We start from the raw sequence: 23,371 nt of genomic DNA, 5'->3' as shown, positions 1-23,371 counted from the left end.
AAGAAAAACGCCGACTAGCAAGGAAGTGTTTTATTTTTGGGAAGAGATAGAGGTCAGATGGAGGCAAATCTGGGGAATAGGGTGGATGTTCCAACAATTCATAGTGCCGATCACTTAAATTTCCCATTGCCAAAACACCTTTGTGGGCAGGTGAATTGTCCTGATGAAAGATGATTTTTTTCTTCTGCAAACCGGGTCTTTTCTCATGAATTTTTTCTTCTAGTTTGATTAAAAGATCAGAATAATATGCCCCGGTTATTGTTTTACCCTTTTCAAGATAATTATAAACAAAATGCATTCCAAAACACACACCGATGCCATGACCTTTCCTGCTGGTGGAACTGTCTGTGTCTTCTTTGGCTCTGAACAACCGGCTTCTGTCTACTGTTTTGACTGTTGTTTGGATTCTGGTGTGTAATAGCGAATCCAAGTCTCATCCATAGGGATCCATAGGAGGGATTCGTAGTGTGTAGCATTCGTGAAAGCTCCTGATAAGATAAGCGTTATTTTCAGTTATCGTTGATAAATTTACTTTAATATTGCGTAGTTTTGTTTGCCTTGCGTATCTTAGTGCATCTGTTTTGTGTTTTTGGTGTTTATAATTTTTAATTTGATAAAATACGTTACTAGTAAGTATGGCTCCAGTACGAAGGAAAATGGCGGCCAGTAATGATGGTTCTCCATCTTCTTTCAAGAACGGTAATGTAAAAGAGATGATTCAGTGTACTATCTGTGAAATGTACCCTTTGCGGAGTGCGGTCAGAGTGTGGTTAGATGATAATAAAGAAGTGAATGTGTGTAGAAAATGTAGGGAGAATGAGGAATTGAAGTGTATTTCGGATCGTGAGTGTGATATTTTTGTCAAACTTCAGAATGAAGGAAATAGGGATATGACAAGAAACGGCGAGGTTGTACCAGATAATTGTGAGAGTGTGAATGATAGTATTAATGGTTTTACAGAGAATAAAAAAGATGAGATAGATGCAATGAGTGAGATCGCGTTGTTGAATGGTGCGATACAAAGGACAAAACAGCAGCTAGATCGTATGAGCAAAAGTCGATTGAATGAACCAGCAAATAATAAAAAGTATAACAGGAAAAATAGGCGTATGAGTGTGAACATGAACAAAATGAAGGATAGAGTGCTGTATATAGACTCGTTAGTACGAGATGTGTTAGTAAAGATTTGACAAAATCGTACCAACTTGGTGCGACCATAAAGGATGTAACTGAGTCTATTAGAGAGCAAAAGGAAAGGGTGAAAGAAATGATTGTTGTGGCAGGTACGAATGATTTGAAAGGAGATAAAATGGAAATGATAGAAGACCTGAATGAATTGTTTGAGGTAACAAAAGAAAAGAGTGAGAGAGTTAGAATGATTAGTCTTTTGCCACGGTATGACAGTGAAATGTTTAAAAGGAGGGCCATAATTGCGAATGACTTTATGCGTGCGTTATGTATGACGAGTGGTGTGGAATTTGTGGATGTGTGGAGTGAGTTTGATGGGCGAAAGGATCTATATAAGATAGATGGCTTGCATTTGAATGGTTACAGTGTAAGGAGACTTGAGAAAGTGTTGCTGAATGTAGTGGATGTGCAAATTCAGGGAAACTAGATTTATTAGGGGGGGGGGCTAGATCCTTAGGGAGGCAGTTGAATGTATGAATGAATATAATATGCCCGAGTGAATAAGGACAACAAATCAGAGTGGGATAGTTAATATAAGGCATCAAGGTAGGGTTGGGGCCAATGGGGGTCTTAAATTCATGTACACTAATGCTAGGAGTATTAGGAACAAGAAGGAAGAGTTTTTGGCCATGGTTGGCACTTCCAGACCACAGGTTATTGGTATTAGTGAGTCATGGCTGACTGTAGATGATATAGCTAGTGAGATTGAATGTAATGGGTATAGTGTGTTCAGGAATGACATGGAGAATAAAATGGGGAGAGGAGTATTGTTGATGATAGCTGATGAGCTACAGCCAAGGAGAATAGAAGTTGAATTGCTGGATAGAGAAAAGAGCACATTTGAGGCCATTTGGTGTGAGATTGTGGCTAGCAGAACTAAATATACAATTGGGTGCTGTTATAGACCAGGTGATGGAAAAGATGGTGGTGACAGTATGCACAAGCAAATAGAAGAAATGAGTGGAAAGAGTGTAATTATTATGGGAGATTTCAACTATGGTCGCATTGATTGGAGTGAGGAGAGGACACACGAGAGGAAGGAATTGGATTTTATGCGGTTATTAAGGGATAACTATCTGCGACAGCATGTAATGGAAAATACTAGGGGTCAGAGAGTGCTTGACCTAGTAATTACATCTGATGATTTGGCTGTAACAAATATGACCACATTGCTACCAATTGGTGAGAGTGATCATAGGGTCTTGATTTGGGAGGTGGCTAAAGGTGTGGAATTTTCAATTAAGACAGGGTACATGTGGAATTATCGGGCTGGAAAGTATGACAAGCTTAGGATTTTGATTGGTTCAGTGCCATGGCATGTACAACTGCAAGGACTAGAAGTTGATAGTTAATGGGAGGCAGTTAAGAAGTGTTTTCATGAAGCAATGGCTGACAATGGCTATACCTAGAGTCAGAATAATAAACCAAGTAGGGGTTAAATGGATGAATAACACCATTAAGCTTGAGCTGCAAAAAAAGAAACAACTATGGAGGAAATTTAAGGAGAAAGGTGACCGGCAGGCACATGAACGGTATAAAGCGCAGGCCAGAAGGGTAATGAGTGTGGTAAGAAAAGCAAAAAAGGATTATGAAAGAACACTGGCCATGCAGGCTAAAGAGAATCCTAAACAGTTTTTTAAATATGTAGCAAGTAAAAGGAAAAATGTACATGGCAGAATGATTTTAAAGAATGTTGATAGCAGGGAGGTAACTGAATCAGTTGATATAGTTGAGTTACTGAGTGAGCACTTTGCAAGTATATATCATCCTGGTTTTGATATTATAGAAACAAATCAACCAGTAGATTATATGGGAATTGTGGTGAATGAAGTGGAGGTGAGTAGTCTATTGTATAACCTCAAAGTCAATACATCCGTGGGATTGGATAGTATACCAGCTCGTGTCGTACGAGAAGCAGTTAAAGAATTGTCAGTACCCTTGACCATTTTGTTTAATTTGAGTCTCGGGTCTGGGTTAGTCCCGAGGGGGTGGAAAGAGTGGAAAATAGTTCCACTGCATAAAGGTGGTTCCAAGACTGCTGTTGTAAATTACTGACTGATTAGCATATCAGGAATCATTGTCAAGGTCTTAGAGAAATTAGTCAAGAAAAGAATACAGGATTGGATAGATGAAAATGGGATATTGTATGGAGGGGGACAACATGGTTTTGTGAAGGGTAGATTATGCCTCAGTAACTTGCTCACGTTCTATAACACAGTGACGGCTGAACTAGATAGGGGTAATGGGTTTACAGTGATACTACTGGACCTTGCCAAGGCCTTTGACAGGATACCACATGGAACCCTAATCAGTAAACTGGAGCAGATGGGGATAGATACAGGGTTGGTGAGATGGATAGGACGGTGGTTGAAGGAGAGATACCAGAGAGTGGTTTATGCAGGAGTGGAGTCTAAAAGACGGCTTGTGAATAGTGGTGTGCCACAGGGCTCTGTTCTTGGACCACTGCTTTTCAATTTGTTCATCAATGATATAGGAAAGGATCTGAGAGGAAGTGTTCACTTGTTTGATGCAAAGTTGGTTAGAGCAATTGTGAGTGCACAGGATGTCAAAATTTTACAGGATGATTTGGATAGTTTGGAGGACTGGGCTAGGAAAAATGGATGTCAATTTAATGTGGCAAAGTGTAAGGTTATGCACTTTGGGGTGAAGAGAATAGCAGCAGTATATCGCATTGGTGGAACCGTACTCCAGGAGATTGATGAGGCCAGGGATTTGGGAGTGTTGGTGTATAGGGAATTGAAGTTTAGGGGGGGGGCACATTGCAAAAGTGACTAAATCAGCTCATCAAATCACTGGCTTCTGAAAAATACTTTAACATGCAGAGACAAACAAATTGTTGTTCCTCTGTATCGAGCCTTGATAAGACCCTATCTGGACTACTGTGCCCAGTTATGGGCACCAGGGTTTCTTCGTGATGGGGAGGAAGTGGAGAGGATCCAGAGACGAGTGACCAAGATGATAGAAGGTCTGTGGAATGAACCTTATGAGAATAGGTTGAAGATTTCTGGGTTGCAGAGATTGGACAATAGGCGAAGGAGGGGTGATATGATTGAGACATTCAAATTACTGAAGGGGTTTCTGTAAGATTGATCCAGAAGATATTTTTGAAAATATGACTGGTGGTGGGAGGACTAGGAGCCATGCATGGAAGCTGGGCAAGAGCATGGTTGACAAGGGTGTTAGAGCTAGGTTTTTAACTTGGAGAGTGGTGAATGAGTGGAATAAGCTTCCAGAGTCTGTTGTGGGTGCTACGACTGTGAATGAGTTCAAGGCAAGGTATGATGGATACTGTGTAAATGTCGAATAGTTGTTCTTGACATGATGTTAGGGCCTCCCTCGATGAGTCTGTCAACTCCTTGGAGTTGCCCGGAACAATAATAATAATAATAATAATAATAGTAATAAATCGACTGACAAAATCAGTTTCATTCTTGTTAAAACACTCCAAGCACTGTTCAGAGATTTTCATGCTAGTGCATTTTTGATCTTCTGTGAGCAAGCGCGGCACCCATCTTGGGCAAAGCTTTTTCATTTGCAATTCTTCATGCAAAATATATCGCGCACGTTATTTTAAAATGCCTATAGTCTCAGCAATTTCACGCACTTTGACTCGCTGGTCATCCAATACCATATTGTGCACTTGATCAATGATTTCTGGTGTTGTTACACTTTTTGGACGTCCTTCAAGTGGATCATCTTCAAGGCTGATATGACCACGTTTATACTCAGCAGCCCATGTCTTAATTGTTGAAAATGAAGGAGAAGAGTGCCCATAAACTTTTATGAACTTTGAATGAATTTCTTTTGCCATTAAACCTTCTTTTACAAAGAATTTTATAACTGCACAATACTCAATTTTATCCATTTCAAGGGATACAGACAATACTTTTGCTTCAGACAGCTGTATAAAAAAATAACTACTTGATAGAATGACTTTCAATTTGCTGATAAAATCTACTCATTCTCGTCATACAGTGGAGGAAAGTACCTAGTCATACTTAAAGATATCAAATTGAGAGGCAAGCTACTGGAAGGTTTCTCTGTACAGGAGAACCTCATAACACCAATTAATGTAGGAAGCCAGGTGCAGACAGTAAGATTTGTTCTCCATGGAATATCTGGAAGCCAGTGATGAGATCTTAATTTGAGGCTTTGCCTAATGAGGAAAAGTAAATAACATCAAAAAGAGTATCTTTACAAAAAATCCAAACTGCACTCAGGAAATAATCTATACGATGGATATGATTCAAACACCATTTCCAAACTTCGTTAACATCGGGACTTTGAGAGTAACAGTTAAATATCCCAGAGTACAGAGAAAATGTCTGCACTATGGCTTGACAGACCATCTGGACAGCAATTACTCCCAAGCTAAATGCTTCAACTGCACCAGTATCATCCCGCCAGTTCCTGAGACTGCAGAAAATGTGAAAGTTCTAAACACCATATTACAAACTGTCCCCTATGATTACTTTCATGGAGTGAGCAGGAGCAACAGTTGAACTCTTGAGAATTAAAAAGGATGAATTTCCAAAAGATGCTTGCCAACCTAAGCCAGAGAAGACTTTTATGAAAACCATTCTCAGAAAAGTAAATATGACAAAACTCACACCATCCACTTTGCTTGTAACAGATACTGAGCAACCAGCTACACCAGCTGTAACATGTAACAGAGGGCAAGCCCTTCCCCACAGACAATGTGCAAATAGAAGAAGTAGAAGTGGAGAGAAATAGGAGATACAAAAACATAAAAAAGCGAAAACTAAACCAGCCATAGAGAGGACTACCCAAATCAAAACTACTGTCAAATGATAAGAATAATGAAAAAGATACAAGATAAACAGAAGAAACTAAAAGCAAAGCAGATAAAATGTGATTCAGTGAGTGAAATCTTCTGCTCAGAAGAATCTGTTATGAGAATCTCCTGCCTCCCTTCCTCCCATAGAAGATTCTATAAAACAAAAAAATGAAAAATATACAGGATCACAGTTTTCTAACTATGAAGTAAAGACTAACAAATATAAAATAACCAACTTTAAAATCATGAATGACAGGCATGAGTTCGAAATATTAACATCCCCCCCCCCATGGGTAAAATCCTTAACACAATATGTTAAGCAACTTAAAATGAAAGACGTAAGCAGGTATAACCTACTAAATGACACCAACCCTTTCTATGGTGCCTCTCTCATTGTGAGGAAATTCCTCAATCCACCCAAACAAGAGGAAGTCTGGAAATTTGTGATAGCCTACATCAAGCTTATGTTCCTTCAAGAAACTCATTTCCATCAATTCAAGAACATAAAGGAACTAAGCATAAGTACCTTGTCACATCATTTTGGAATTTTGGTGTATTGTGCTGGAGTTAGGTATTAATTCTAGTCCCCTTTCTTAGATGCTTTCTATAACATCCAGATGATACAGAAGGGAGAGTTGTTGCCATGGACTAGAAATACAAGTACCAGGACTGCATAACTAGATTCTTCAACATCTATTCCCTGGCTTATACAAATTAATGACCTGCATTCTTCCAGAGGCTGGAAAAATATTTCTGTGGCAACCATCATATCACAGTCACATACTGCCCATTGTAGTTGCCTCTCAGAAACTCAAGAAATTTATTTTCCTGAAATGAAGAGAGAAAAATCTGTATTTCCATAATGCAAATCAACCTATAATGATCATCTCATGTTTGCTAAACCAATTTGTCTATACATTTCTTTGTCATTACACTGCACATTTCTTACCTCATCTCAACTAAATATCTCATCCTATCTACCTCCATCTCACATACTGTCTCAAAACTACTACCACTATTTCCTCTCCTGCTTCTTCACCTAACAAGCACAATTCCTCTGCTGTCATCAACAACACTACTCCTTCCTGTCCTTGTGGAAAATACCACTTCTATTCTCATTACATCATCCTCTTACGACTATGTTTCACTCATATCAACAATTTTAATCAAATTAACTCAATCTAACAAATTCCTCTCCCTTATTTCTGATACTCCTGACATTTTTATATGATAGCCATTCATATCTATGGAACCTCAGAAGTGACTCATCTACACCATACTTCATCCTTCCCCTTTATTATAGCCTATCCTGATCCCAGACCCATCTAATCTCCATGCATCCAGTGTTCTCTCATCTTTATGTTTATATAGTGCAGATTCGGGTGCCCTGCAAGAGGATTTGAATAAACTAGACAGATCGGCAAATGAATGGGGATGTCGATTCAATGCAGCAAAATGTAAAGTCTTGAGGTTTGGGGTACAGCGATGGGAGGATGCATACTCGATTGGAGGAGCTGTACTGGAGGAGGTAGGGGAAACAAGAGATCTGTGGGTGATGATTGATAGAAAACTGAAATTCGGGAAGCATATTGCAAAGGTGTTGAGGGTAACTCAGAGAATTGCTGCAATACTGAGAAGGACGCTGACCTGCAGAGATAAAAGAGTTATCATTCTGTTGTATAAGATTCTGATCAGACTACACTTAGACTATTGTTCTCAGATTTCGTCCCCAGGATTTGAAAGTGGAACTGTGGAAAGGGTACAGAGGCAGATAACAAAGACGGTTTCAGGACTGTACAATATGAGTTTTGAGGATCGACTGAGAGAATGTGGACTGCAAAGTTTGGTGAATAGAAGAAGGAGAGGTGATATGATAACACGAGACTTTTAAACTGTTGAGAGGCAGTTACAGGGTAGACATTGTAGAGTTCTTTCACTTGGTGGAATGGCGGGAAGGAGCGATGACAAGGGGGGGGCCATTCCTGGAAGTTACGAAAGGAGGCTGTGTGCAGGAGGGTGAGGAGTGGTTTCTTTGTGTGGAGGGTGGTTGAACCTTGGAATGCATTGCCTGAGAGAGTGGTTGGAGCAGGAACGGTCAATGGGTTCAAGGAGTGGTATGATAAACTTTGTGTTTCCTAAAAATGAGCTTCCACGATGAGTCTTTTGACTCCATGGAGGCCTGGATAATAATAATAATTACTTTTACACACACACATTCACTACTGCATAATACATAACATTTTGATAGGACAGGCTATAATAAAGGGGAAGGATGAAGTTATGAACTTGAATCTGCAGATTTTGGATGTAATTAATTAATTAAATTGTATTTATTTATTTTTATTTTTATTAATTTTTGATTTAATTTGAATCAGTTATTGTAGCCACTCTCCTTTGAATTTGACTATTCATTATATAATATTAATCTATCAAAACTTTCATCTATCTTCATTCTTGTCATTTTAAATTAAACTATAAATATGCCTTATATCCTAGATGAGATTAAAATTTAGGTTTTTCTCAATCAAAGAGCTGTGATCTTCACTGTAATGTATTCCATTTCATGCATTCACCTGCTTGCCTACATACACATGCAGAATATTACAGTAATAATTCTGTTTAAATCTTGTTTAATTTTTTAATTAAATATAATTATAATTTCAGGCTAATGAATTGCTGCTTTTTAACAAGAAATTAACTGCAAAAGAAGCCAAATACTGTGGTTTGGTTACAGAAGTATTTCCTCATTCTAGTTTCCAGATTGAATTAGATATTCATCTCAAAGAAGCACTAAAGCTTTCCATAAAAGTATGATTATGTAGTAGCATTATGTAGCAGTATTAATAGTATTGCTAGAATTCTGTGGAGTAAGAGAACTTTGTTATCAAACACAATATTATCCGTCATTATTATTTTAATTTTAATTTTATTATCCTTATCCTAGCCATTTGGGATTTACCCAACCAAACTATATTGTTATTGGCTTAAACCAAAATAAAATTTTATGCCAAGTAGGACATCACCTAGTTAAGCATGGTTCCCAATGTTTTTGCTGTGTTACTAGGGTGAACAGCAAAAAGTCAGGTCCTGGACTGATGATGGTGAACTCCTGAACTCTCTGCTGATTGTGAGTTGGATTTGTCCAACTCACCATCAGCAGAATTCAAGATTGATACCCTCAGCATAAGAAACATGAATGGAAAATAAATGAATTAGCAGAAGAATTGGATAAGTACCACAATTACTGAAACAAAGACAAAAACAGGTGAGATTATTCTAAATAACATATACAAGATGTTATGTGCAGATAAAAAGGATCAGGGAAGAAGAATAGCTTAGTATTTAACACTAAATACAAGGATAATATTCTTGAATAGCAGGCAATAATTTAATATCAGAATGGGGAATTGAACAGGGGGGGGGACTTATTTGTGCCTGTGGTCCCACAGAAGGTGTTTCTAAGGAAGACGTGGAAGGCATTTTTTAGACATTAAAGAAGTCAACTGACAACCCAAAAGAAAAAAAGAAAAGTTGATCATTGGTAGAGATCTATACCAGACATATAGAAATGTTTGGGGGAAATGTGGAGAAAAGAGCATATTTAATGATAATAGTAAATACCTGCTAGATTTCTGTTTCAAGACATGAATTTCTCTGCAGAAATAGAGAGGTTATGATGCCATTGTATAAGGCCTTGATCAGGCCTCATATGGATTACTGTGCACAGATTTGGTTGCTAGGTTTTCATGGTGAGGATATATTGGAAAAGATCCAGAGAAGATTCATAAAGGTTGTTTTTGTGGTCTTTGGAATGTGGAGTATGAGGATAGGTTGAGAGAATATAAATTGTAGTCTCATAAATAGAAGAAAAAGGGAGGTATGATTGAGACATATAAGCTAGTCAGGAGTGTTATCCGGTTGATATGGAAGAGATTTTTCATAGAATTGGAGGTGGGGGGGGGTAGAATAAGAGGCCATCACTGGAACTGTATAAGGAGGGTGTGAAGAGCAGGCTTTTTGTGGAGAGTAGTTGGTGAGTGGACTGCATTGCCTGAGTGTATTGTGAATGAAGACACAGTGAATCAGTTTAAAGCACAGTTCGATGAGCATTGTGTGCAATAGCGTGTACCTCCCACAACGAGTCTCTGACTCCGTGGAGGTCAGATGTTATCAATAATAATAATAATAAAGATGTGCACAAACTCATATGGAAGAAAGATGCAAGAAATATGAAAAGTCTCATTGACTGTGTCATTGTTGATAGCAATATCTTTACACTAGTCCATGACATAAGAGTATACAGTGGATTTAAAATAGGAAGTGATCACAATTTATGAGAAAGATAAAATTGAATATTTTATTGAAAAGAAAAGTCTGCAAGAAAGTTTTTAAAATAATCAAATTAGAGCAACTTTCATAAATTAACTGTAGACTCAAGTACACAAATATTATTCAAGAAAAAATTAATGTGAAACAAGAACCAAACCTGGGAGATTCATTGATAGGCTCTGAAGAAAATGTTCATTCTGAAAACATTCAGAGAAGCATGTGGCGAGGTTGTCTGCAAGGATAGAAAAATAAGAACTCCATGGTTGACTCGAGGAAGTTAAAGAGGCAGTTGATGAGAAGAAGAAAGTGTATCAAAAGTCCCCAAATAAGTCAGTATGTGCTCTGAGAGAATACAGAGAAAAATGTAAAAAAGTGAAGCAATCCATAAAAGTAGCTATACAAAAATCATGGGAAGACTGGTAAGAACATAGAAAATAAATATTAGGGAGATTGCAAAATATTCTGGAGGTTATTGAAAAGCTTAGAAATGGAAGAAAAAGTACTTTAAAAGGAATCAGAGATGATAAAGGTGACATGAAAACTGAAGATAAAGATATTCTAGATAGTGGTAGAAAACATTCAACCATCAGGATTACATATCAATACTTAAAGTGGAAAAAGCTATCTAAATGTAGCTGGAGTAGATGATATTCAACTAGAAATGCTCGTATATGGAGGTATTAAAGTTTTATAGTGCCACTGCATAATTTCGAAGGCCTGGTAAGAGGGTCAAGTTCCAATCACTAGAGTAGAGCTCTCATAGTACTCATCTATTAAAACAGAAATAAAACTGATTGTGAGAATTACAATGGAATTTCCCTATTGAGTCCTCTGGTAAGATTTATTCAAGCAGACTTGGGAAAAGATAAAAAAATTGTGGAAGGGGAAACTTGCAGAAAAGCTGCAGATTCAGGCAAAATAAAGATTATTGGGATCAGATTTTCACCTTAATACAAACAGTTGAGAAATAATTGAAATAAATATCATAAATTTAGTTTAATCCTTTATCCCAGTGAGAGCAAACAAAGTTTGTGCCTGAAAATATCTTCAGGACTGAATATAGTGTTGTACTATCTTACCTGGGTAAGTAGTACAACACCAGGCAACTCGTAGCAAAGGTGGAGCAAGCTACTACCACACTCCTAACCCAAAGGTAGCAAACCTTTTGGCAACTCCTATAGATAAAGATGACCTTGCTACTGCTTCTGCCTGATATCTCCAACTCTGGGCCTGCTCCCACTGAAGAGACCTCAATAAAGGTCGAAACTAGTCTGGGTAGTGGCCAATTCCTTAATGCATAACAGTATACATATCCACAAGGAGATGTGTTTTGCATTATGGGAGATACTGGGTTAGGACTGTTGGTAGCTTGCTCCACCTTTGCTATGAGTTGCCTGGTGTTGTACTACTTACCCAGGTAAGATAATACAACACTATATTCAGTCCTGAAGATATTTTCAGGCGCAAACTTTGTTTGCTCTCACTGGGATAAAGGATTAAACTAAATTTATGATAGTCTAACCTAGTGAAAAAAACTTTCAATTGAGATAAATAGTTGTGAAATAATGGGAATATAACAAGGATCTGTATTTAAGTTTTGTATATCTGGAAAAAGTCATGAAAAGGTGCTAAGACAAAAAAAAAGCTGTTGAAAATGTTTAAATTTATAGCGTAAATGGGACATTATATCACACAATACATAGCCTATATTTCAGTTGATAGTCAATGGTTACAACTGAAGGAGATACAGGAAAATAGTTGTTATTAAATCAGGTTTTAAAGAATGCTGCACAATAACTCCACTGTTATTCATCACATGTATTTATATGTATCACATTATTGAAGAAAAGTGGCATTAAACCTGATGTGAAAATTGGAAACATTAATCTCAGCTCTTGACATTATGCAGATGATATAATACTCTTAAATAAATTCTAGTTCAGGTCTGCAAGATTTCTCTAACTAAATTAATAACTGCTGTTATAAATATTGGTATGAAAATCGGGAATAAAAAGACAAAGACTGTGCAAATTAGTAGATATTAAAAACATCAACAGCATCCTGAATGGAGATCCTATTTCAGCTATTTAGACACAATTGTTAGTGAATGTATCAAATTAAATAAAATAATAGACAACAGAATTAGTAAAACTAAACTAATATGGTAGGAATCAACTGAATACATTTATATGTTATAAGAGAGAAATTAGTCAAATATTAAACTAGCTGTATGCAAGACAGTGTTCATATCAGTTTTAATTTATGGATCTGGGAGCCGGGTTAGAAGTAAAACACCTGATTAAAGAATAGAAGCTAGAGATATGAGAAAGATTAGGGGAGTGAACAGTTAGCATCAATGACAGAATCATATTAAAAACAGGATATTTGGAAGGAACTTGACATTGTTAGCATTCTGGAGTGGGTGTGCATAGCTGATCATGTGGTATGGTGACTTAAACAGAATGAGATTAGCAAAGATTAGGACAAATTAGCAAAGTTATTAATTCTTTCTTTTAAGGTTATACGATGATTAGCATTCATATTTATGAATTTAGGGACACAAAACACACGTGTTGAAAAGATTATTTTACTGATTAATAATAAAATAATAACTTTACGTTTTGACCCCTGTATTGAGGTCATCTTCAGAAGGATACATTCAGAAGTATAAGAACAAGCTACATGCTGTTGCACTCTATACAAGTAAATTACATCTACGTTGTTAACTAATCTTTTTTCCTAGCCTGCCCTCTAGTGAAAAAAATAAAAATAAAAATAAATAAATAAATAAATAACATAAAATAAACAAAAATAAAATAAAACTACAATAAACTCTGCTAAAGTCCTCATGTACTAGGATTCTTCTGGAATTATACAGTTTATATGGTTATATTATGATTATCTTCTGGATTTGTACAGTACAGGTTGCTATTGAATGTTCGAAAAAAAAAAAAAACACTTCACTAGGTCTTGTATTGATATTTTTCTTCGTGGTTGCTATGAAGGTTGTAGATGGGTCCTCCACATTCTTGGAATTGTTAGACCATCATTTTTATTCAGATTCGGATCATGTTTGAGCATTTCACATGCTTCCTTGAATTTCCGCTCGAACCATGTTTTCGTGCGGTGTAGGGACTTGGTATCTTTCCAGTCAATTCTGTGGTATGTTTGAAGTGCGTGGTTCAGAAAGGCCGGTTTTTCCAAAATGGAGGCATTTTATGTGATGTTTGTGTTCATCCTTTCTGATTGGGATGGTTCGCCCTGTTTCCCCTATGTATGGTATGTTACATGTTCAGTCTATTTTGTAAACCCCTGGGTGGGCTAAGTGTGGCAGGGGATCCTTGGAAGAACTGAGTAGGTGTCTTAATTTTGTCGGGGGTTTAAAGGTGGCTTTGATGTTGTATTTGTGTAGTGTTCTGTCTATTTTTTCTGAAATGCCTCTGACACATGGTATAGCAATAGCATTCTTGAAATCTTTTTTGTTATTAGTGGTATCTTTGTGGAGGATCTTGTGAATGGTTTTTATACTGTATCCATTTTTTATAAAGGTATGTTTGATGGTTTCATATTCATGGTTAAGAGCTTGTTCATTTGAACAAATGGTTTGAGCTCTGTGTTTAAGGGTGCTTATGACCCCTAGTTTATGTGTTGGGTGGTGATAAGAAGTTTTGTGTATGTGCTGGCCTGTGTGTGTAGGTTTGCGGTAAACTGAGAAGGAGAGACAGCCTGAAGGAAGACGTGTGACAAGTATGTCTAGGAATGGAAGAGAGTTGTTTTTTTCAATTTCAGTGGTGAATTGGATGCGTTTGTGTTGTTTGTTCAGGTGGCTAAGGAATGTATCTAGTGCTTGGCGGCCCTAAATTCATAAATATGAATTTATGGCCGCCAATTTTGTGTCCCTAAATTCATAAATATGAATGCTGATCACCCTGTAACCTTAAAAGAAAGAGTCATCATAATCCATGGAGATGTGACCCACAAGCAGTGCAGCCTCTGCGGTAAACTAAAGATACGTAGTTCCATGTTAATTAATCGACTGGCCTTTTTGAAACGATGTAGAGACAGCAACTTAATACCGAACTGCATTAAACTAAAGAAGAAATTTACATCAGCTAAAACGCTCCGTATCTATGCCAGGATAGAAAAAGCTTTGCTAAGAGAACAAATTCACAAGACACGAAAGAACTTAGCATCGACCCAAGCCAAAGTGTTACAACTGAAATTTGAGCTATCCAGTTACTTTAATCAGGAAATTTGGAATATTCTAGACAGGATCACAGACGACTCGGCCAAGCACCTACTACTCAAAAACAAAAAACAATTATAACAAAGTTTCAAGCATTAAAACTACAGGAAAGCACATGACAATTACGATGCCATAACGGAAGGAGCAGCCAATCACCCAACAACACAGTTAGGAGCAACCAACCATTGGACCGCTGTCTGGTTATCAACCAATCAGATTACAACCTCACACATGGTGAACTCTCGCTACTGGAGAAAGGTTTAAATTACGGCATTGCTCTGAGGTCAGTAAATAAACTAGATATAATATATCATATCGAGAGAGGTTTAAGATCCCTCCCCGCCAATATAGCTGACAAAATATCGATGGAAACTGCCTGTTTACTAAATTCAAACAAAAAATTAAGCAGCAACCTAAACAAAGCAGATAAACTGGCCCTCAAATCCCTAAAAAATAACCGTGACATTATTATCACTAAGGCCAATAAAGGGAATGCCACTGTTGTTTTAAATCGGACAACCTACATTGAAAAAATGAACCATTTGGTATCGGACCACAACACCTACCACATGGTAAATTACAACTCCACGCAATGTAACAAAAAGAAAACTACTGAACTACTTAAATCAGTTAACATGTGGCCAGAAGATACAATCAAAAAATTAATACCGCAGTATGCCCGTACGCCCAGAATTTATGGCCTACCAAAAGTACACAAAACAAACACGCCATTGCGTCCATTTGGAAGGAATTTACAGTCCGAATTACTACTTAGCCAAAAAATTAGCGGCCACACTCAAGGAATTGGTTGGCCATTCCCCTTCCTACATAAAAAATACACAGCAATTCATAAACAAAATTAAAAATATTACACTCAACGACCAAGATCTATTAGTCAGCTTTGACATAACTTCTCTTTTCACCAATGTCCCAATCAGTGATACTATCCTGCTCTTACAGAACATATTTCCACACAACATCACGGCCCTCTTTGCCCATGTACTCCGCTCTGAATATTTCGTGTGGCAAAACAATTTTTACCTTCAAAAAGAGGGTACTGCCATGGGCTCACCACTCTCCCCCCCCCAATAGCGAACTTTTATGTGGAAGATTTTGAGCAACGAGCTCTAGAATCGGCGTGCCTAAAGCCGAAAATTTGGCTCAGATACGTCAACGATATTTTCGCCATTTAGCCCCACAGCCACCAAGCACTAGATACATTCCTTAGCCACCTGAACAAACAACACAAACGCATCCAATTCACCATTGAAATTGAAAAAACAACTCTCTTCCGTTTCTAGACACACTTGTCACACGTTTTCCTTCAGGCTGTCTCTCCTTCTCAGTTTACCGCAAACCTACACACAACAGGCCAGCACATACACAAAACTTCTTATCACCACCCAACACAAAAACTAGGGGTCATAAGCACCCTTAAACACAGAGCTCAAACCATTTGTTCAAATGAACAAGCTCTTAACCATGAATATGAAACCATCAAACATACCTTTATAAAAAATGGATACAGTATAAAAACCATTCACAAGATCCTCCACAAAGATACCACTAATAACAAAAAAGATTTCAAGAATGCTATTGCTATACCATATGTCAGAGGCATTTCAGAAAAAATAGACAGAACATTACACAAATACAACATCAAAGCCACCTTTAAACCCCCGACAAAATTAAGACACCTACTCAGTTCTTCCAAGGATCCCCTGCCACACGTAGCCCACCCAGGGGTTTACAAAATAGATTGCACATGTAACATACCATACATAGGGGAAACAGGGCGAACCATCCCAATCAGAAAGGATAAACACAAATGTCACATAAAATACCTCCATTTTGGAAAAACCGGCCTTTCTGAACCACGCACTTCAAACATACCACAGAATTGACTGGAAAGGTACCAAATCCCTACACCGCACCAAAACATGGTTCATGCGGAAATTCAAGGAAGCATGTGAAATGCTCAAACATGATCCGAATCTGAATAAAAATGATGGTCTAACAATTCCAAGAATGTGGAGGACCCATCTACAACCTTCATAGCAACTACGAAGAAAAATCTCATTACAAGACCTAGTGAAGTGTTTTTTTTTTTTTTTTGAACATTCAATAGCAACCTGTACTGTACAAATCCAGAAGATAATCGTAATATAACCATATAAACTGTATAATTCCATAAGAATCCTAGTACGTGAGGACTTTAGCAGAGTTTATTGTAGTTTTATTTTATTTTTGTTTATTTTATTTTATTTATTTATTTTTATTTTTATATTTTTTTCACTAGAGGGCAGGCTAGGAAAAAAGATTAGTTAACAACGTAGATGTAATTTACTTGTATAGAGTGCAACAGCATGTAGCTTGTTCTTATACTTCTGAATGTATCCTTCTGAAGATGACCTCAATACAAGGGTCGAAACGTAAAGTTATTATTTTATTATTAATCAGTAAAATAATCTTTTCAACACATGTGTTTTGTGTCCCTAAATTCATAAATATGAAAGTTATTAATTTTTTGGGGTCTTTTAAAATTGGTGTGTGTGTGGAGGGGGGGGTAACCATCTACAGAAAGATGGTTAACAAAACAACTGTTTTGATCTATGGTCTTTTTCCCTGCCATCAAGGCAGGGAGAAAGATTTCGAAGAAGATCAACATTCAGATGGATTTATACAGTAAAAAGTGTCTTAGAAAATCAAAATATAAGATCTGATAATATTGGAGTCATGCCAGATTGCAGATTAATTTGGAGGCAAGCCATAGATAGGAAGTCAGTACTAGTGTAAGCTTTTCGTGTTGTATATCATAAATCCTGTACCCCCTCACCCAATGATATATATCAGGAATTTGATGATGATATTTTCATTTCTACATGCATCACACTTTCAAGCAATGCAATTCAATACACTCACCACTCTTCAAGTAAAAAACCTGGTTCTAACCACTTACACACACACACACACACACACACACACACACACACACATACATTCTTTATTTCCCAAGATAGTTTCTTGTTGCTACCCTGTCTTTCTCTACTGAACAAAAAATCTCTTCTGTACGAGGGTGGTCTGAAAAGTTCTCAGCCTTGACTATAGATGACAACACTATTGGCAAGATTTTTTTTTCTAAGTTGGTACATCTGTTATAAGCATCCATGTGAAATTGCAAGTTATTCTATCAAGTAGTTTTTTTTATACAGCTCTCTGAACGAAAAGTGTTGTCTTTATCCCTTGAAATGGATAAAATTGAGTATCACGCGGTTATAAAATTCTTTGTAAAAGATGGTTTAATGCCAAAAGAAATTCATTCGAAGTTCATAAAAGGTTATGGGCACTCTCCTTTATTTTCGACAATCAAGAAATGGGATGCCGAGTTTAAACATGGCTGTACCAGCCTTGAAGATGATCCACGTGAAGGACATCCAAAAAGTGTAACAACACCAGAAATCATTGAACAAGTGCACGATATGGTATTGGATGACCAGCGAGTCAAAATGTGTGAAATTGCTCAGACTATAGGCATTTCGAAAGAACGTGTAGGATATATAACTAAGATGAAAAGCCAAACGGCTTTTTTTTATCCCCTTTACTGTGTGGGATATATTTTGCATGAAGAATTGCAAATTAAAAAGCTTTGCGCAAGATGGGTGGCCACGCTTTCTCACAGCAGCAGATCAAAAACGCACTCACATGAAAATCTTCTCTGAACAGTGCTTGGAGCGTTTTAACAAGGATGAAACTGATTTTGTGAGTCGATTTATTACTATGGATGAGACTTGGATTCACCATTACATACCAGAATCCAAACAGCAGTCAAAACAGTGGACTTAAGCCAGTTGTTCAGCACCAAAGAAGACAAAGTCGGTTCCATCAGCAGGAAAGATTATGGCATCAGTGTCTTGGGATGCTAAAGGCATTTTGTTCATTAATTATCTTGAAAAGGATAAAATAATAACTGGGAAATATTATTCCCATCTTATAACCAGACTCGACGAAAAAATTCGCAAGAAAAGATCCGCTTTGCAGAAGGAAAAAATCATCTTTCATCAGGACAATGCACCTGCCCACAAAGGTGTTTTGGCACTGGGAAAATTAAGGGATCTGCACTATGAATTGTTGGAACATCCACCCTATTCCCCAGATTTGGCTCCCTCTGACTTCTATCTCTTCCCAAAACTAAAACTCTTCCTCGCTGGTCAGCATTTTTCTTCGAATCAAGAGGTGATTGCAGATCTTACTGAGAACCACTACAGGAATTCGATATTTGCGCTGGAGCATCACCAGAATAAATGTATTAATCTAAAGGAAGATTATGTTGAAAAATAAAAATTATTTTTAAATTATAAATTCGTTTTTTCATTGTTAGGCCAAGAACTTTTCAGACCACCCTCATATATTAATCGGGTAAAAAAAAAATGTCGTCAACTTATATTGGCTCCTTCTCTTCCTCCTATTAAGCAGGGACTGCTGATGGCATTCTCTCAATGTTCTGGTAACAAGCATTTCAAAATTACTTCCAAAATACCATTTCAAAATTGCTTCATTTTTTTCAAATTAATGTCAAATCTGTATACAAACGCAGCCTGTTAATTTCCACGTGTCACTATCTTCTTCTTTGTGACTGTAAGCTGTTATGTCATGTTTGTGTTGTGTTGTGTTGATACTTCTTCAGTATGTCTCTTAAATTTAAGGTCATTGTTGACTACCACCTCCAGGCCCTTTATCTCTCCTACCTCTTCAAATTCATCCCCACCAATATACATTATTTTATTTTCTCCTCCTCTTTATAATCCTGTTTATTCCTTACTGTTAAAACTAGACTATAATATTTTACTATTTTCCCTTCCAAATTTCAAACCTTCTATTTCCCATCACTTAATTGTTAACCTATTTATCAGACAATCTATTCAAATGCTCTTGGAGATGGGGAGAGAGAGCGAGAGGTCACTATAACATCAGTTTTGCTGCTCATACCTCTCTTTCCCATTTTACATCCTCTGTGAAAAGCTTATCTCCATTTAAGCTTCTCTCAAAATCATAAAGATATAAGTTAAACTAGAGTAGTCCTAAAAACAGATTCACTGTAGCCTTCCAGTGAGTGTTTCTTACATCCAAGTGATCCTTGGAGATATTTTGTAATATTTCCTCTGAACTTCAACTCTCTGTCTGCCATTATCCCTTAATTCTAAGTCTCATCAATTTCTTGCAGTGTTTTTCCATCTGTACATTACAGAGCTATTATTTTATTTTTATTTTTTTTCATTCTAACTTTGACACATTGAAATGGCAGCATTTTCCTTTGTTCAAAATACCAGTCTGCTTAAATCATTCTGCAGGATCTCAACATTATGTAGCAAAATTCTCCATTCACAACCTTTGTTTACTCACTCTTGAGTAAAGGATTAAAACAATAATATAATAGCTTGTCTAGTATTGTGACCAAGTGAAAAATCATTCTACAGTAAATCTTCAAGCTTTATGGAAGATCTGCATTTTGAAATTGCTGATGTTTCAGACTTTAATTTAATCAGATATGCAGGTGGCTAGTAGTATCCCTCAGGACTCTGTACTTGGGCTACTGCTATTTCATTTATATATCAGTGCTATGAGAAATGCTTCACTTACTTACTTATTCCTCTTCACTTCATTAGAAGCATAGATCCTCAACCACAGATCTCCATCTGACTCTGTTTTGTGCTTCTCTTTTTAGCTGTGTCCTGATCTTTCGTCTTTATGAGGACTTCTACTTCTCTCTGCCAGCCCATCTTTGGTCTACATCTCTTCCTTTACAGATTTCACTTTAAAGCTTGTTTGACTTTTTCCTTTTCTGATTGCCTTATCCATCTCCATTTTCTCTGATTGATGTCATACAGTATTGATTTTTTGTTTAGGTTTTTGCCATAACTCTTTATTGGATATCTTTTCTGGCCATTTTATTTGTAGAATTTTTTTTAAAAATTTATTCTATTCCATGCATCAGAAAATGATGCATGGAATAGAAGTGATTTGATATTTGTATTAAATAACCTGATTTTGTTTTTTAAGCCTCTTTGTTTGATCTACATATTTTCCATAACATGTTAAAAATTATCTGTGCTCTCTGTATCTTGGATTTTATGTCTTCCTCTGCTCCTCCCTGTTTATTTATTATTGATCCTAGGTAATTAAAATTATCCACTGTTTCTAAAATTTGACTATCCAATACTATGCCTTCTTTTTGTTTATTATTTATTTTTATTATTTTTGTCTTATTTTCAAGAAATTAACATAAACTGGATTGTATATTGGCCGAAGGATTTTAATAATTGATATTAAGTAAAAAAACACCAACACGTTTCGCCAACTTAGCTGTCTGGCTTCGTCAGGGTGTATAAAAGAGATACAAAACAACTTAAACTGTTCGTGAAGGAATGAACCGAATACAATTGTATTTTTTACAAATACAAAAGAACGTATACACAAATGCATGGAGCATGTATGATATCATCTGTTGTTATGCAGGAACGTTCTGTAATTAGCAGCGAAATTTAACTATGGCGTGCTTAATGATCTTATGAGGGTCTTCCAAATATCAGCTAGAATTAACCTTGATTTCTATTGAGTTACATTTAGAATGGATGACTGCTATAGTTTCTTTTATGTTTCGGGAGTGGAAACCCTCCTCTAAATAGGCATGGAGCTTTTGTCCCATTTGATGATATAGTTTGTCCTCGATAAATGAAAGACTAACCCAGAGTTGTCTTCTCTGTTGTTGTTTACATCTCCAATGTGTTCTCTTTTTCTTATTTCCAAACTTCTTGAGGTCTGACCAATGTAATTTAATCCACATGAACAGGGGATGTTGTAGACACCGGCATATTTGAAGAAGGCATAACTGTCTTTCAGAGATCTTAAAAAGTGGTGGATAGTCTTTAAAGGTTTAAAAGTCACTCGTATTTCGTGTGGCTTGAGGAGTGTAGCAATCTTTTTAGAAACTGTCCCATAATAGGGAATGGAGTGGATTTGTAACATGTTTCCTCAGATTGTTGTTGTTGTGGGGGGTTGCAGGAAAGTATCTTATGGATCAGCTTTTTTTTTGGATAACTATTGTCTCTCAAGGTTTTTGATATATGGGATAATTCATCTTTGAGATCATCTTTGTCTTAATTCCATCCACTATAGGGCGTAGAGGTATTCCATTTTTGTGCACTTTGGAAGAACCATATAGTCTCGCCGTTAGTGGATGTAATGACTTTAATCGTTGTTTTAGGTCTGTTGGCCAGCTGTCCAACATAACAAGTTGTTTGTTTCATTGTGATTTTTTCCTGTGGGTTTGAATCTAATGCATGATAGGTAGATGTGTCAGAGAGTAAGTCCGTGATCTTTTTCATATAATCTCTGATGTTTAAGACAACTGTAGAGTTGTCTTTATCTGCTTTTAAGATGATAATTTTCCTTCAAACTGAACATCTTTTTTCTAAAGCCATGATATTTTGGTTTGGAGCTCTTGAAGATGAGAGAATGATGGCGCTTTTCGGTCTGAGATCATTTGCTAGGGGTCTGGTAATGACGAAACTGCCTTTTCTATGTTGCATATAACGTCCACTTTAGGAATGTGGTCTGGGGCAATAGCAAAATTGAACCCTTTTTTTAGTATACTAACTTTCGGTTTTGATAAAACGTGGTCAGAGAAGTTAAAGATTACTTTGTTATCTGGCAGATTAGGTCTTGACTTATAACTGGTTTCATAAAGAGTGTAATAATGCAGATGTGGCAGCATCTGCAAGAGGATTTGAATAAACTGGACAGATGGGCAAATGAATGAGGATATCAGTTTAATGCAGCAAAATGTAAAGTCTTGAAGTTTGGGATACATCGATGGGAGGCTGCGTACTCAATTGGAGGAGCTGAACTGAAGGAAGTAGGGGAGACAAGAGATCTTGGGTGATGATTGATAGAAAACTGAAATTCACAGAGCATATTGCAAAGGTGGTGAAGGTAACCCAGAGGATTGCTGCAATACTGAGGACGCTGACCTGCAGAGATAAAAGAGTTATCATTCCATTGTATAAGACTCCTTCAAAATGCCCCCCCATGCTCCCTTCCCCCTTGTTATAAATAACCTTCAGCAGGAACATGGAATTTGAAGACATCCTAGTATCAAAACAAGGTATGTACAAAATTTTTCCTCCTCTTTTATTCTGCTATAATTGCCTTCATTACTCACCCATAATGCCCTAAAATATATATAAAAATTTTTTTGAGTAAAAATAGCCAATGTATTTAAAATAAGGGACACTCCTAAACAAAACAGGCTATAATAGCCATATAAATAATAACACTTAGACTATTGTTCTCAAATTTGGTCCCCAGAATTTGAAGGGGATAAATTAACTCTGAAAAGGGTGCAGAGGCGGATAACAATAACGATTTCAGGACTGTACAACGTTAGTTATGAGGATTGGCTGAAGGAATGTGGACTGCAGAGTTTGGTGGATAGAAGGAGAGGTGATATGATCGAGACTTCGGACCTGTTGAGATGCAGTTACAGGGTTGACACTGGGGAGTTCTTTTGCTTGGTGGAATGGCAGGAAGGAGCGATGACAAGTGGCCATCCCTGGAAGTTATGAAAGGAAGCTGTGAGCAAGATGGTGAGGAGTGGTTTCTTTGCATGGAGTGTGGTTGAACCGTGGAATGCATTGACTGAGAGAGAGTGGTTAGAGCAAGAACGGTCAATGAGTTCAAGGAGTGGTATGATAGACTTTGTGTTTCCTTGGAAGGTCCTCCCACAGAGAGTC

The 23,371-nt window shown here is 37.0% G+C and overlaps 1 protein-coding gene across 1 annotated transcript in view; it reads left to right on the top strand.

Moving 5' to 3' along the window:
• Positions 1-23,371, top strand: part of LOC150100944 (enoyl-CoA delta isomerase 2-like) — an 88,896-nt gene that overhangs the window by 952 nt on the left and 64,573 nt on the right. Inside the window, exon 2 of the mRNA XM_090401939.1 lies at positions 8,672-8,815. Coding sequence (XP_090258065.1) covers positions 8,672-8,815 — 144 coding nt within the window. The remainder of the gene's footprint in view (positions 1-8,671; positions 8,816-23,371) is intronic.

Source organism: Typopeltis vanoorti, chromosome 12 (assembly GCF_054136105.1).
Source record: "Typopeltis vanoorti isolate ZY-2024b chromosome 12, IOZ_Tvanoo_1.0, whole genome shotgun sequence".
NCBI classification, from domain to species: Eukaryota; Metazoa; Arthropoda; class Arachnida; order Uropygi; family Thelyphonidae; genus Typopeltis; species Typopeltis vanoorti.
This window is presented reverse-complemented; position numbering and strand designations above follow the sequence as displayed.